At 55.2% G+C, this 15,946-nt stretch overlaps 1 protein-coding gene and 1 long non-coding RNA gene across 3 annotated transcripts; one reads left to right on the top strand and one right to left on the bottom strand.

Moving 5' to 3' along the window:
- The first annotated feature begins 6 nt into the window (after positions 1 to 6).
- Positions 7 to 13,275, top strand: LOC101933492 (putative adhesion G protein-coupled receptor E4P). Of its 2 annotated transcripts, none has more exons than XM_065576185.1 (7): positions 7 to 8,667; positions 9,209 to 9,444; positions 10,190 to 10,256; positions 11,239 to 11,330; positions 11,704 to 11,752; positions 11,864 to 11,971; positions 12,446 to 13,275. In XM_065576185.1, the coding sequence occupies exons 1-7, from the start codon at positions 8,377 to 8,379 to the stop codon at positions 12,500 to 12,502; spliced, it is 900 nt and encodes a 299-aa protein (XP_065432257.1). In that variant the 5' UTR covers positions 7 to 8,376; the 3' UTR covers positions 12,503 to 13,275. The 2 variants fall into 2 exon arrangements, with proteins under 2 accessions (XP_065432257.1, XP_065432256.1); XM_065576184.1 differs by having other exon boundaries at positions 11,593 to 11,752.
- Positions 4,593 to 15,644, bottom strand: LOC135977107 (uncharacterized). Its single transcript, XR_010594458.1, has 2 exons — positions 15,480 to 15,644; positions 4,593 to 14,748 (listed from the first exon to the last, which is right to left on the bottom strand). It is a non-coding gene; the product is annotated as an uncharacterized LOC135977107 (long non-coding RNA).
- Positions 15,645 to 15,946: the final 302 nt, after the last annotated feature.

The raw sequence follows: 15,946 nt of genomic DNA, 5'->3' as shown, positions 1-15,946 counted from the left end.
CGTGACACTCGCCTGCTCCAGCAGAGCATGGGGCCCGGCTCACCCCTGTGCCTGGCGCTTGGATGGGGAATAAACAGACCCACGGAGCAAATTCCTTGTGCTGCAGAGATGTGCTGGGGAGAGGACGGGGACAGTCGCTGGCCCCAACACGCAGCATCTTTTGCAGGGTGGGGGATTCTCGAGTGGCCGTTCCGCTGCCAGAGCAGCCGAGTGCCGCCTGAGCGTAGCTGGGAATCAGGCCTGTGATTGTTAAGCTCCCAGGGGCCCGGTCACCTGGGTCCCGTCACCCAGCTCGGTGCGGGTAGGGTGACCAGACGTCACGATATTATCGGGACAGTCCCGATTTTAGGGGACTTGTCCCATGTCCCGACCTTACATCGGTCGGGACGCACTTTATGTCCCGATATTGGGGGACCGCGGCAAGCCGGCACCGCTCCCCGCTTCTTCCGGGCCCTGGGGCAGCGCAGCTGAGCTCCCAGCGCCGGCCCCCGGCCGGCAGGAACCTGCAGAGCGCTGCAGCCCCACTCCCCAGGCACGCACAGAGGCAGGAGCGGGGCTTGTAGGCGCCGGCAGCCTGCAGCGGGCAGAGAGCGCCCCTGCCCCTGCCCCCGCCCAGTGCAGGGAGCTCTTTGGGGGGCGGCTCTGGTTGCTGGGTGGGGGGCAGGGATGGTAGCCCGGCTCAGCTCGCGTTGCTCCTGAGCCGCCAGCCACTCGCTCTAGGTAACTGCTCGCCTGCTCGGCCCCCTTTCCTCTGGCTCCCCGGTTCCAAAAGCCACCAGTCCGGGACTGGGTTTAGAGGAGCAGCCCCTTAGCCATGCTGCCCGCCCTGCCCTCCTCTGGGGGCGGAGGAGCTCTCTGGAGATAGGGCAGTCTTGCAGACCCAGCCATCGCTGTTTCCAGGGCCGAAGTCTCTTCCCCAAGCAGCAAAAAAAAGCGCCGCCCCCGAGCCCCCCCGCCGAGCGCCGCACCGCCCTCCCCCGCTGAGCGCCGGAGCCCGCCCCCCCCTGTGCTGAGCGCCGCCGGAACCTCCCCCGAGCACCAAGCCCCGCGCCGCCCCCCCGCACCGTGCCGTACCGCTGGAGCCCGCCCCCGCCCCCTGCCGAGCGCCACCAGAACCCCTCTCCAGCGCCATGCCCGCGCCGCACCCCCACCGAGCGCCGCGCGCCAGAACCCCCCCGAGCGCTGAGCCCCGCGCTGCCCCCCCTGCCGAGCACCGCGCCGCTGGAGCCCGTCCCCGGCCGAGCGCCGCCGGAATCCCCCTCCAGCGCCGCGCCCGCGCCTCCCCCTCGCCAAGCCCCGCGCAACCGGAGCCCGCCCCCCCAGCGCCGCATCGCGCCGCCGGAGCACCCCCCCCGCGAAATGCCACGCCACGCTCCCCCCGCCGCCCCTTACCACGTGCCGCCCCAAACATGTGCTTGAGTTCCTGGTGCCTGGAGCCGGCCCTGCTGGGAGTAGAGCCTTTTCCAGCCCCACACTGACAGGGAGCCCCCTGGATGGGAGGGTGTTTCCTAAGGGGGCCATTATGCCCCCTTAGGCAGCCAGGGCGGCCTGACCGGAGAAGTGGCCGGGGCGTTCCAGGCCCTTGTTTGCGACGTTCAGCCGGTAGTTAGAGCTTGTATCAAGTCCTAGCCGGCCGTTCCCATGGAAACTGCCTTTTACACCCCCGTTTGGGGGTGGCAGAGCACCGGGCCCGTCGAACTGGGAGAACTCAGGAGCCCATTGGTTCAAACGCTTCCCCTGGCAGAGACCTCGCCCAGCCGTTCCTGCGCCCAGCCCCCGGCCACGTGGGATAACCCCAGCCAGTGTCCTGGGGCGGGTCTAGGCACAAGAAGAAATCAGCGCCACAGGTATCTCAGCCAGCGCCCCGGGGATTGTCCGGGGATAGCTGGTATCGGGAGCCGTGCGGAGAATCCCTAGGGCTTGTCCCCGGGGGGAATTGATGGTGATCGCTGTTCTCTTTGGAAGCGCACTGATTATTCCAGACCCAGAGTGTCCGGATGGGGAGCGATTCCACAGGAGCTGTTCCCGTCAATTTCCCCATGGACTTAAGCCCCTAGAGACACCCAATCTCAGAGCTCCCTGCAATTCGGAGCGAGTTTGGAAGCCGCGGGACACCCGTGTGCCCGAGGGAGGGGAGAGCTCTGGCCGCACCATCGAGAACCCAGCGCATGGCGCCCCTTCTCCAGCTGACAGAGCGTCTGAGCTGGGGAAAGCGCTTTGGAGCAGCAGCTGTGCTGTGGCTGAATGTGTGTACAGCGCCTGGCACCATGGCTGTGGCGCTACGCACTATAAATATCCCAGTTGAACCAGGACGGGATGGATAAGGACGCTGGAAGCTCCGTTCCCATCCCGCATGGACTCTGGGAAGCCTTCGGGGGCGGAACCCGATTGTACGTCGTTTCCGGAATAAAGCAGGTTCTGGAAACACGGAGCCGTTCTCCTGCTTTCAGGAGAACCCGCGAGTGTTGCAGGGTCGAGGGGCGGAGGAGGCAGCACTTGACAGGATGCAGCCGGTCGGTTCTTACACGGTTCAGTCTGCCCCGGGAGCAGCTCAGCCTCGGAAGAGGTAAAACCGTGGCCCCGGCCAGGCTGAGACACAAGTCACGCTGGCACTTGCACAGCACAGACAGGATCAGAGCTGGGGCCCATCTAGCCTGGTATCCCGGCTCCAACGGGCCAGAGCCAGATGCTGCAGAGGACTGTGGAAGAGCCCTGCAGTGGCAGCTGGGGGATCATCTGCCCTCACTTCTTGGTCTCTAATACTCAGATGGGCTTAAGCCCCACAGCACGAGGTTTTCTCTCTCTTCCCAAATGTCTGTGCCCTTTAACTATGATCACTCTGGCTGTTCTCATCATCCGTAGGAATGTCCAGTCGCTCCTTGAATCTTGCTAAATTCTTGGCCTCACTGACTCCTGCACAAAACAGCCTTTCCTTGGCTCAGTTTTGAATTTCCCCTCTTCTCACTTCCCTTACTGGCCCTTGCTCTCGTGTTATGAGATGGGAAGAACAGAAGCTCCCCATCTCCCTTCTCTATTTGAGATTTGGGAAGAGTCAAAATGTAAGCGGAGGAATGTTCCCGCTATTGTGGGGAACTTTCCGGGCATCTGCACTACCCCGGTGAAGTGGGCTAGCGAAAGGATCTGAGTCCTCACTCTCACCTCCTTTACCCAGAGGCCTCCCTGCCCTGGAGGACTCCCCTTCCACTCTCCTGTCTGGCAGAGTCCTCGTAAACCCCGACAAGGCTGGGCCCAGGATTCCTGGGGGGCTCAATCCCCAGCCCTGCTGTGGTCACCTAGGACAGGGGCTAGGGTGTCCCCACTCCAGGGTACTCTCTCTGCACTGGACACCTCCCTGACCCACTGATCATTTCATACAATTTCACGCAAATACAAGTTGTTTAATTAACCATTAATTTAAAGAAAGAATAAGGAAAATGGGAAAGGTTAAAGGAAAACACATCACCCTGCTTTGAGGCAGGGAACATCACAAACAGTGTCTCTGGACATCAGGGCAATTCACAGTCTGTTCCTTGTAGGTCCCAGGTCTCCTTCTCGGGCCCTGGCCGTGCTGCAGGGATGCTGCGGGTTGGACACTTGCAATGCTGGTGGCCACACACCTCCAGGTTTGGGTGGTGGGACCCTTCTTCCCAGCGTCAGCCCCAGTTGGGTTAAGATCCCCCTCCCAGTCTGGCCGGCAAGAGCCCTTGGCTGGGGTGTCTTTCTGTGCTGGGCCCTTTGCCCAAGGTCCCCCCTTGGCTGGCCCCAGTTGCTCACCACACCTGGCTCTGTGGCTGCCGCTCTGCTCCCAGCACCGGATCTGTTCTCCCTGGGCGGCGTCTCTTTCTCTGCTCCTAACTCTGATCTGCTTCCTGGGCTGCTTTTCTGTCCCCTCTGGATCTGGCCCGGCTCTGCTCCCCAGCTCAGCGTGGGCCCCTGCTCTCTCCTTAGCTCGGCCCCACGCTGACTGACCCAGGCAATTCCAGCTCGCACGGAGGACAGGACTCCCTGATTAGCCTGTCCGCCCTGTCAATCAGTCTCCGAGGCTGAGGCTGACCTGGCGCATTGGCCTCTCCCCATTCTTTCAGTGCTGGGAGCAGCCAACCAAAGCGCCCCCACTGAATGTTAGTAAGGGGGCGACAGTCCCCTTACATCCCCCCCTTGCTAAAATTCTGCCACAGCCACAATATTCACACCAGTACATCCTGGTCCCATGGCAACAACAGAAACCCACATCACGTTATATCACAAACCCATTAACAATTATCAAAAGAACATTTAACATATTTAACATTCCACATCCACTTCTTCATACTATACATAACTGTATTCATTAAAACACTCATAGAACCAATAACATAATCATCTGTAAGTTTACCAGGCAGTACACCCTCATTAGCTCGCTGGGACCTTCTTAAGACTGGTGGTTCGTTACCCATATTTTCTAGTTCCCTGTCCTTGGGTAATACTGGGTCAGTTTGAGGGATCTGGCCATTCTCGTTAGGGTTTGGGTTTACCCCACTGGTTTCAGTCTCCTCAGAAAATGCTGCCTACGAGCCCTGGTCAGACTAATAGTCCAACGCTTTAGCTGGTCCCTATGTACTACTCTCTCAGGACCTGCTTGTTCAGGCTGGTTAGCGTACACTGGCAGTTCGGGATTGTTGTTGGCTCCCATTTGTCCTTTATTTTATTACATCTTCAGTGTCTATGGCTACGAACTGGTACACAGTCACCAGATCTGATGAGAGCCCCACTGGACTTGCAATCATAAGTCCTTTTCCCACTTTGGGCTGACTTTAGTTGTACTGAGAGCAACTCTCCAGCCTGTCGTGGTGACTTTTGACCTGGTCATCGTAATTGGTCACCTCATCCTTAGAAAAGACTTCTTGATGCTTCTCTGGCAATGCCCTTATGTTAGCCACCTGTGCAGGAATCAGCCCTTGGCGTGCCGCTCGAACTGGAACTGGCAGTCTCCCACTACATCATTCTTGAGGAAAGGTAACTCGTCCTCCCTTCTCCCTCGTCACCTGTAGCTCATTTCCATTCTCCCCAAATGTTACCTTCACCTGAGGGATCACCTCCTCAGGTTGCAACTCCATAGCCGTCATGCTTGAGTTTAGAAGACTCATTGGTACTCTTCCTTTGATGGCACTAGTCAGTACATTGGCTGGCTGGAGCCCATTAGGTAGGTTTGACCCAGATGTAGGCTCTACCAGAGCTCGATATCTATTGGCATTTCCTGGTACACAGCAGTGTTCATCAAGGACCTTCCCTCTCCAAGGAGGAATAATGGTCTTCCGTTTTCTGCCCTCTTTAACATTTCCAATCTGCCTTGTGGGGTCCAGGGAATGACTCTGCCTCTCCACTCAGGCCAGTACTCTACTCAGCACAGCCTTCTTCGTAGAGTGCTCGTGGCGGTTCATCCTCCTGGTTCCTTCTCCTGTAAGAGTAGCTTCTTCAGCTCACTAATGATGTTCATTCCTAGAATCCCTGGGACTCCTTCTCCCATATGGCTCCCTTTTGAGGCTTTGTCTTTCAAGATGAAGATGCATTTTCCTGGCAGTGTCTGGCCCATATACTCTATGTCTGCTTCAAGGCACCCCACCACTGGGATTGCCAGTCCATTAACGGCTGTTAGACGTACAAACTGTGTGCTGTGCATGGTCAGCTCCTTGTCCTTTAAACATTTTTGAAAATGCGACTCAGTAATGGTTGTGAATTCTGAACCAGTATCTAACAAACATCTGGTCTTCACCCTGCTATACATACTTCAGCAGTTAGACGGTCTCCAAATGCTCACGTACAGAAGTCGCTAGATATGCTGGCACTGCCCACGTTCCTCTCAACACTGTATGCAGAGGGATTTTCCACGAAGACAGGCCTAGGAATCCTTCTGCCACTGCTTGGCCTTCTACTGTCGATGGACCACTCGCCCCTGGTGCCCCATTGGTTTCGAGTGCTTGGGTCTCTGTTCTCCTTCTCAGTGGACATTCTCAGCTAGTATGTCCTGGCCTTTCACAAGTGTAACAAATGTATCTTCCCAGCTCGTCCTTCGGTGGGGCTCTTCGGGATCCCGGTGCCCTTGGATACTTTGGCATACTAATGGGATTTTTTTCTTTCATCAACTCGGTCATCACTTTCAGCATCTCCCCCTGTTGGACTGCCAGTTTTTGGACAGCTTCAATTAAGCTTTCCAATGTTATCTCTGTTTGCGGGAGGGCCTTTTCCCCAGCAGCTGCATTCACTAGGCCCCCACTTCGTGTACGGGGGTTAGGCTTGGCTGTCTCTGCCACAGGAACTTCCTCTTCTTCTGACCACATAATGGCAGCCTGCATGAGTTCATGGAACTTCTTACTGGGCTCTTCTTTAAACCTCCTCTTCATTTCACGTCGGAGGGAGTCGTCCCGGAGCCCCAGCACCAACTGCTCTTTTAGAATCATATCTGGGTCTGGAACTCGTCAAGGGTCTCGCCGCTCCACTTTGCTCATTCTCTCCTGGAGGTCATACGCGTATGCCCGGATAGTTTCACCGGGCTCCTGCTTTCTCTCAAAGAACTCCTCCTTTAGTAGTACTCTTTTAGCTAGGGCAAACCCACGGTTATGGGGCAAAATAATCCCCGGGGTTTAGCCAGGAACGGAGGCTGTCTACCCCGCTTCTCTAGTTTAGTGTTTGTTTTATTTAGGAGACGTTCTTATTAAAGGGGGTCACAGCAGGGTCCGGGAATGGACGTTGTCGGGCCGCTGCTCACTGCGCAGTGTTAGGAATAGGGGGATCCCCTGGATCCAGCTGGCTTCAAACAACCCGTTTACCAGCCGTGCAGGGCCTGGCCGCATGTGGGGGTCTGCAGGCTTCTGCCATCAACCCCTGTGAGCCACCAGAGAGCAAAGAAACTAGATTAAAGGGACAGCACCCAATTCCCCTGCACTCCCCTGGGCACAGCCCACCCACCCTTCCCCTAGTGCTCCATGGGCGGGGTAGTGCTGGGTGTATCCCGAACGGGGAGGGGACCCATCGGGCTGGGGTCTGTAACTCTGAGTGTGGAGCCCCCTTCTGGCGACTCGCTCCAGTTCAGCACCTCCTTTCTTCTCTCCCACCACTGCAGCTCCCAGAGTCGCAGCTACCCTGTGTCTTGGCCGTCCGGTCAGGTCACGCTGTGATCCCCATTCTGGGGGAGCCTTTCAAAGTCAGACCCCTCTCTCCTATGCCTGCTAGTGAAACCCTTCCTCTGGGGCCCCTAGCCCCCCCTCGGGGCTCCCTAGCCCCCCTTGCCTCAGGCCCCCACCACTGGGCCCAGCCCTCGGGAGAAACCCCACCTGTCCCCTCCCAGGCGAGCTTCCTTCTAGCTAGTGCCCTGCACACAGCCTAAGTCACTTCCCCTTTGCAGCTTAACTGGCTGATCGGGCCCCCGCCTTAACCCCGCTCTGTCAGGGCTGGTGCAGGGAAGGGATAGCAGGGTCCTGGTCTGGAAAAGGTTGGGCCCCCCAATCTGGGGGGTGGGAGAGGGTTTGTGCCACAGGGATTGGGGCACTGCAAATAGCAAGGAATAAAGGAGAATTAAATGGGCGGGGTTAGATGGAGCAGAAAGACTGACCGACAGACCACGCCCCCTGCAATCGGTGGGGGGTGCCTCCATGGTCATTCGCCCCCCGTGCGCCCCCAGCCGTGTGTGACCCCCTTCCCCCCACGGGCAGGAAGGGGGGGAGTTTTGTAGCAGCCGTATGTTAAACTCTTGGCATCACAGGACTGGCAGGTGGACAGAGAGCAGCCATCGGGGCTGGGAAGAGAAGGGGATTTTCCCCCAGCCAGGAGTGAGTTGAGATGAAAATCTGATAGAAAAGCTCTAACGTCTGCTCCTCTCTTCCCATCGCTCTAAGGCCCCAGCAATAACTCCAGCGCTGAGTTCGAGGGAATAGAATTGACGCACAGGAATTTCTCTCCATGGGTACGTTTGAATCCATCCTTCATTAGTTGAGGATTTTGCCGTGTGTTTTTTATCACCAATATGGAAATTCCCAGACAAAAACCTTTGCTGTTAGTATTATGGTGACCCCTATAAACCCCATCCAAGATAAGGGCAATCCTGTGTTTATTCCTTTCATTGCTGGGACTCGATCCTCCTCATCCTTCTAGTAGAGCGGCTAAAAAACAGGAGGACGAGGCTCTCTGCGTCTACTGGAAAGTAGTGGCCAAGAGCGGCAGCTGGTCTCCAAATGGCTGCACCGCCGTGCACACGAACAGCACTCACACCACCTGCAGCTGTGACCATCTCTCCAGCTTTGCCATCCTAATGGGTCCCACCACAATGACGGTATCTCACTGTGAGACTCGATCACACGGCTGGACCCTGAGCTCCGCACTCAGCCGTGGGCAAAGCTCTCCATGGAGCCACTGGAGGCTTTGCTGGGGAAAAGGCTGAGTCGGAACCCAGGGGGCTGGGCTGGGGTCACTGGTGATTGTCCCTTTGCTGTGTTACAGGAGAATTACCCACTGACCATCATCAAATACGTGGGACTGACTCTGTCACTGCTGTGCCTCTTGCTCGCCATCCTCACCTTCCTCCTCTGCCGCTCCATCCGCAACGTCAGCACCTCCCTCCACCTGCAGCTCTGCCTCTGCCTCTGTGTGTTCCACTGGTTCATCTTCAACCCGTTGCCCGAGAGCGACAATCAGTTATGGCCCGATTCTCCCCTGCTCTGTTTCTCCACTCACAGCAGGGCCGGGCCATGTGGCTTTGAACCCCTTTGTGCTCCCTGGATTCTGGGCTGTGCAGGGCACAGGGGGGTTTCTGGGTGATGTTTCCAGCCTCTTAGGCCCCTTCACACTGGGCACAGTGGTCTGAGTGTCCCCAACCCCTGGAGTTCAGCCAGTTCTATCCCTATGTCACAGGCTCCCTGTGCCTCAATTCGTCTCCTACGTGACTTGCCCGTGGTCACCCAGGGACTCTGTGGCAGGGCTGGGAAAAGAACCTGGATCCCCTGAGCCCTGTTCCCCTGCTCTAACCACTAATCTCTGCTCCCTTCCTGCATCAGCAATGTGCACCCGCAGGACCCTCCATAGAACGAGGAACCTGCCGTCTCTGGGTCATGGAGCATTATGACTGGAGAGCTGTGCTAACAAGAATCCCGGTGTGACCCGCCCCCCGGCAGGTCTCCCCCATACTCAGCATTTCCCTTCCCCACCGCAGTGTCCCCGGGCTCTCTGTCTCCCCCAGGTGGCGTGTGCTGTCATTGCTGCGCTCCTACACTTCCTCTTCCTGGCCTGCTTCTCCTGGATGTTGCTGGAGGGGCTGCACCTCTTCCTCACCGTCAGGAACCTGCAGGTCGTGAATTACACCAGCGCCAGCCGGTTCATTAAGAGATTCATGTACCCGTTCGGATACGGCTTCCCAGCCCTGGTGGTGGCTATTTCTGCAGCAGTGAATCACAAAGGCTACGGATTTTACACACAGTATGTGCAGCGCCCATCCCGAAGGGGAGCTGGGATGTGGCTTCCATGCGCTTGTCCAGCTCACCCCAGGTCTAACTTGAACCTAGATTTCCTGGCTCACCCTGCCTGGGAGCTGAATGTCCCCCTGGGACCCTTCCCATCCCCAATCACACTAAGCTGCCCCGAGTGCTGCAGTTGAGTTGCCCACCTGTCAAACATCTACACTGCTCACCCCACTGATGATGCAGAAGAACAAGCCAGAAAGATCCCAGCTTGACTCCCAGGTCCCAGGCTGGATTTGTGGGGCTGGTGGGCAGGAAACAAATGCACCTTCTTCCTGTGTGCAAATCCCTGAGGATCCCCCCTCTAAAGTGAGGGACTCCACTAAAACAGGGCGTGGCGTGTTCTAGACACCCCAGGCTAGATCCTCAGCTGGTGTAAATCAGGGCAGATCCACTTCCTTCAGTGCAGCGAGGCCAATGTCCATCCGCTGCATGTCTGGCCCTCCAGCAATACTGCGCCCATCCACCAGAAAGGTCATTGAGGAGGTGGAGGAGGAAGTGGTGGCTGAGAGCAGGAGATGCTGAGGTACATGGGGAGGGCTGTTAGCCTGCTACTCGCAGTAGAGTCGGGCATGTCACAGGCAGGCTGAGATCCGTCTCACTTTTGAGAGCCAGCTGCCCTGTGACACCCCCTCTCTGCCCCCGGGGCTGAAAAAGGGCAGTAATCCCATTAACGTCACCTTCTTCTTCCTCCCTCCCGCTAGCTGCTGGCTAAGCCCGGAGAGAGGCTTTCTTTGGAGCTTCCTGGGTCCAGTCTTTGCCATAATCCTGGTGGGTACCTCCCAGAACCACAGGGCCCCATTCTCCTCTCACCTCTGTAACCCCATTGATTTCAGTGAAGCAGGGAGGAGAAAGTGGTATATAAAATAAATATAAATTATGGAGATATCCTATCTCCTAGAACTGGAAGGGACCTTGAAAGGTCATTGAGTCCAGCCCCCTGCCTTCACTAGCAGGACCAAGTACAGATTTTGCCCCCGATCCCCCAAGTGGCCCCCTCAAGGATTGAACTCACAACCCTGGGTTTAGCAGACCAATGCTCAAACCACTTAGCTATCCCTCCCCATAACATACAAGGAAAAACCCAGTTAGGTCCCACCTGGCTCATCTACTGGGTTACTCGCAGGATTAGTCCCTGTGCTGTATCCCCAGGCCTACAGCTTTTAGTCGGGCACAGCTCCCATGGACGTCAGGAGTTTTGCCAAGTGAAGACAGCAAGAGTGTGATCTAGTCTAGTTAATGACCCAAGGAACGGCGAGGGCTGCACTCTGCAGTGGTTTTTCTAGTGGGCGGGGGGAAACAAATGTCCCTACATATTCCTCCCAGCCCCCTGCCATCACTAGCAGGACCAAGTACTGATTTTGCCCCAGATCCCCCAAGTGGCCCCCTCAAGGATTGAATTCACAACCCTGGGTTTAGCAGGCCAATGCTCAAACCACTGAGCTATCCCTCCCTGACCCAAAATTGCTACTGACTCTACGGGAGAGGCTTCATATTTAACTCTGAGCAGCATCTGGCCTCTGTGATCCCATTGAGCCACCTCAGCCCTGGCTGTGCTGTCAGCTCCATGCATGGGGAGGGACCGAGAGCTGCCAGGGGATATTACAGGAGAGGGAATGATTCCCACCAGTAATTAGCCATCCCCGGTTCTACAGTGTTTGGCTCGGTCCCCTGGGATCGTTCTCTGCCTCAGCTGGAGTCACCGGCCCCGGATGGGCTGTTTTACAGGAAATATTTCCCACTCTTCCCACAGATAAATATAACATTCTTTGCCCTGACTCTGTGGATCCTCAGAAAAACACTCTCCTCCCTCAATGCAGATGTGTCCACCCTCAGAGACCACAGGTGAGAAGGCAACAAAAAAATCCTGGAGGGTCAGATGCCTTGGTTTGGAGGGTCCTTGGCACAGGGAGGGTGTGAGGGATTGCAGGAGGGGAACAGCAGATCTAGGATCCATGGGAACAAATAAACACAGTGTTTTTATTGACACTGTCCCACACAGGAAAGCCGGAGATGTTAGCTCCACCCCATTCTGCCCAGATCCTCCTGACCCAATTACTCTCCATAGGGTTATTGTAACAGGATCTCTCCATCTGCCTTTATCCAGGTTACTGACCTTTAAAGCCATCGCCCAGTTTTTCATTCTGGGCTGCACATGGGGCCTTGGTCCCTTCACAAGTTCCGTGGTCATGCAGTATTTATTCTTCATTCTCAACAGCCTGCAGGGACCCTTCATCTTCCTGGTGCACTGTCTCCTCAATCGCCAGGTAATGCCCACAGCCTGTTAGCGCCCACCCAGCACCTTCACCTTCACCAGCCATGTTTGATCTTCTCAGCGTTAGTTACATAGTGCAGTGACCGTGTCCCTCACTCTCCAGGTGAGAGAGGAGTACAGGAGATGGATCAAGGGATTCCGAATGTTCAGCACGAAATCTCAGACATCCGATCTATCCATGTCTGCTGTCCCCACCACCAGCACCAAGACGGTAAGAGGTCCTCTGCTGTGTTCCAGTACCAGCCTGTGACACAGTCATCTCTAGCTGGGTCCCCCGAATGACTCAGGATTGGTTATGAGCCAGCTGGGAACATCACTGCAAGTGTTAGTGAGAATCAGTCACTATCCAGGGGTATCCTAGATGTCTTAAGCACCAGAACAGAATGTCCTGTCCTGGCACCTCCGCGTTCCCTTCCCTTGGCTCTCCTGAGAGCTCCAGGGGTCACTCACTGTGGACTAGGCAGGCATTGGCTCTTGCAGTGTAATGATATGAAACCTTGTCAGTGCAGACGGATCATCCCCAGTGAGCAGTCAGCACCATGAAGAATTTCCCTTGGCTCCATTATCCCTATGGGACAGTAGCCAGGGGCTTTGTGTGTCACCTCCCATATACAATCGGTCAGTTTGCACATTACACTCTCAGTGGCCTTGGAACCTATTGTCATTTTTCTGCTTTTCTTGACAGGTGGAACCCTTCTGCCAGGTGGAGTCGGCAGCAACCAGGGCCGGGTTCAATACCTAGGGGTTCCAATACAAAACCGAACCGGCTGGAGCCCCCTGTGACCTTGCGCTCCATATGCTTTATGGAAATATGCTCATGAATATGACATAACTGGAATATACTTTATGCTAAATAGCCCTTGTGGGGTGTCTTTAGAAAGCTTGTAATCTACTAAGTGTGTTCATCCTATTTGTTTGCATGTGTTATTTCGATATCTGGAGTTAGGAGAATAAGATATAAACCTGTATCACTGATGAAAAACATAGTAAGTGGAGGCCATTAAGGGTGCTCCAGAAACAATCAGTTGTAAACGGCCTTAGTTACTTGAAAGCCTCCCTGTGTACGTGTGGGCCAGCCCATGGGGAATGGAGACTGGGGGTCTTACAGTGACATGTGACCATTCACCTGATAATGAAATCCATCTTAAATCTGGTACTTTTCCATTTAGAAGGAGGGGTGGGGACCCAGAGAGAGAAAAGATTCCCGCCTTGTGCCAAAGCTATAAAAGTGGGTGGAGCAGGACAAAGGGATGCTGGTCATGAGAAAACCCCTGCTTACCACCTGAGATATCTGCTGGATCTAACACAGACTGTACCAGGGGAAAGGATTGGGCCTAGAATAGGAAGTTGAAAGAAACTCATTGGAACATCTCTGAGGGTGAGATATTACATGTAATCAGTTTCTTAATGTATTAGGCTTAGACTTGCATGTTTTGTTTTATTTTGTTTCGAGACTTTCTTTGTTCTGGCTGTTATTACTTGAAACCACTTAAATCCTACTTTTTATGCTTAATAAAATCACTTTTGTTTATTAATAAACCCAGAGTAAATGATTAATACCTGGGGGAGCAAACAGCTGAGCATATCTCTCTATCCCTGATACCATGATATAGAGGGCGAAAAAATTATGAATTTACCCTGTACAAGCTTTATACAGAGTAAAATGGATTTATTTTGGGTTTGGATCCTATTGGGAGCTGGGTGTCTGGGTGCTGGAGATAGGTAAACAGCTGAGCTGTTTTTAGTTAGTCTGCAGCTATGGGACATGGCCCAGACCCTTGCAGCTGGTTAACGTGTCTGACTCAACAAGGCAGGGAGCTGGAGTCCCAAGCTGGCAGGGGAAACAGGCTCAGAGGTAATTTCAGCACATCAGGTGACAGTCCCAACTGGTCTCTGTGACCAAACCCGTCACACCCTCACCCAGTAATCTGGGAAAACTTCACACCACCCCAGGCACCTCTCTGAGGCAATGCATTCCCTCTCCCAAGCACTGAGTCTGTGTATAACAAAGAGAACTTTTAATAAAAAGGGGAAAGGAACCTGGCATTAATCTGGGAAACCCCACAACCACGATTCAAAAGCTTGTGACCATGAGTAAGGCAAAGATATTTTTAGTAAAAATCACAGACAGATCATGGGCAATTCATGGAAGCCTGTGACCTGTCCTGACTTTCACGACAAAAATATACTGACAAAACGGGGAGGCGAGTTCAGCTCAGTGCCCACTGCTGCTGGAGCTCCGGGGTCCCCCACCCCCACTCTCCCACTTTGAAGTCCCCCGCTCCCCATGGCACCTAAGTAGTTGTGGGGGGGTCCCACCACCTACGGCAGCAGGGAGCTCCGGTTCCCTGCCACCTGTGGCAAGTGGGATGTCTAGGGTCCCCCACTGCCCCACTCTTCCTGCCATGGCTGGGCAACTGCAGAGGTCCCCTGCCACCAGCCGCAGGAGAGCCGGGGACGCTTGGTGGTGGAGACGGCCTTCCCATACACGCCGCCACCCCCCACACCATCCCCTTCCACAGCATCAAGAAGATAAGCATCGCGGCCGAGCCCCTCAGGGAGGAGACGGGCCCGGGCAGCGGGGCCTCACCAGGTAGGGTCCAGCATATGCATCCGGGGGGCAGGTGCCCCATGGCCTTCCTCCCCCATCAGGCTAGGGAGCTACCTGCCCCCTGGTCAGTTCTGGGTGGGGATTATTGGGGGGCAGAGCTAATTGGAGGGGAAACGCCTCATGTCCGTGACCTCCATGATATAATCGTAGCCTTAGCCACGAGCAAACTCCTACCCCAGAATATATTGGGCAGTGTCCTTTGCCTCAGTTTCTCCCCTTGTGGTGTGAAAGTCCAACAAATTCTCCTTGAACCTGCCTTTGCCTCCCCTGCACCCCACTCACCAAACCTTCCACCTTTTAAAGCCCCCCACTCACAGTTGCTGTCTTTGGTTGGCGAAGGCCCAGAGTTCAGAGCGTTCATGTGAGTTCAACTCCTCCTGGAGGGGTGGGAGGTGGGGAGATGGCGTCAAGAAATGCCTTGGCTGCTTTTGCCACCACCACGTATACAACCGAGGTCTGGTCTGACCTACAGACCTCTATCAGTATAACTATGTTACTTAGAAGGGTGAAAAATCCACACACACCCGCCTCCTGTGTGACGTACTTATACCAACCTGAACCCCTTTGTAGACACTGCTGTGTTGTCAGGAGAGACTCTACCATTGACACCGCTGCCGCCCCTCAGAGAGGTGGATTAACTACACTGATGGGAGAAGCTCTCACCCGTCAGCTTAGAGCGTCTCCATTAAAGCGCCACAGTGGCACAGTTGCCTCAGTGCAGTTGTGCCGATGCAGCATGTTAAGTGTAGATGGGCCCTAAGGCTCAGTGGCTAGACCTGGTTCTCAGTGATTTCAGCTCCAGCTCAACAAAACAAGGACTCTCCAGTGTGTCTGATCAGCTCTGCCTTTACACACTGGCGAGGGAGAGGGTCAAATGGCATCTGGGAGTCTTTAGGCAGAGCCCACACCCCCGGTACAGACATCTGCCCCCACCCTCTTTTTCTCTCACTCTCACGGGGATTTTTCATCCCCACCCCTCTGCTTAGCGAGTAAGCGTCAATCAGGGCAGGCTACGCACAGTTCTGCTGCCCTTTCCTCACACAGTCAGGGTGACAACATGCCATTCCCCTGCACTCCCCACTAAAGTGATTTGTAACCCAACACTCACCAAAAGGGGTCACTTTGTCAAAGCAGTTCCCTCCGCTGAGTTCCTAGGCACAGTAGGTGCTTCCGGAAACACAGTCTGTTCCTGGAGTCTGTTCCCCCAGCTCATCTCTCCACATCAGAGGGGAGCTCAGTCCAATTCCACCTACACAGCAATGAAGAACGTGGAGGGAAAGTGGAGCCTTGTATGTCACAAACACCTCCCTGCTCCCGCCCAGCTCCAGACACTGCAGCCTTCGCATGGGGGAGGAAGCTGCTGGTACATTACAAACAGCTGATTGCAGCTCCTCGAGGTGGGGGAAGGGAGCAGGCTCTGTCTTTCCTGGGTGTGGGAACCCTGTTAGAACCACCACCAGCAACTGGAATATTCCACAGAAAAATCAGGCGTAACCCCATTGAATTCAGTAGAGTTACTCCTGCCCTGCACCCGGGTAAATGAGAGCAGTAGCTGGCCCACTTCAGCACCACACT

This window comes from Chrysemys picta, chromosome 22 (genome assembly GCF_011386835.1).
Source record: "Chrysemys picta bellii isolate R12L10 chromosome 22, ASM1138683v2, whole genome shotgun sequence".
NCBI classification, from domain to species: Eukaryota; Metazoa; Chordata; order Testudines; family Emydidae; genus Chrysemys; species Chrysemys picta.
This window is presented reverse-complemented; position numbering and strand designations above follow the sequence as displayed.

Bases quoted from the DNA above. Each gene is read 5' to 3' on its own strand.
- LOC101933492 (XM_065576184.1), top strand. From the start codon at position 8,377: ATGGAGCCACTGGAGGCTTTGCTGGGGAAAAGGCTGAGTCGGAACCCA. The intron at 10,257-11,238 runs GTGGGTACCTCC...CTCTTCCCACAG, and splicing joins CAGTCTTTGCCATAATCCTG to ATAAATATAACATTCTTTGC. The intron at 11,331-11,592 runs GTGAGAAGGCAA...GCCTTTATCCAG, and splicing joins TCCACCCTCAGAGACCACAG to GTTACTGACCTTTAAAGCCA.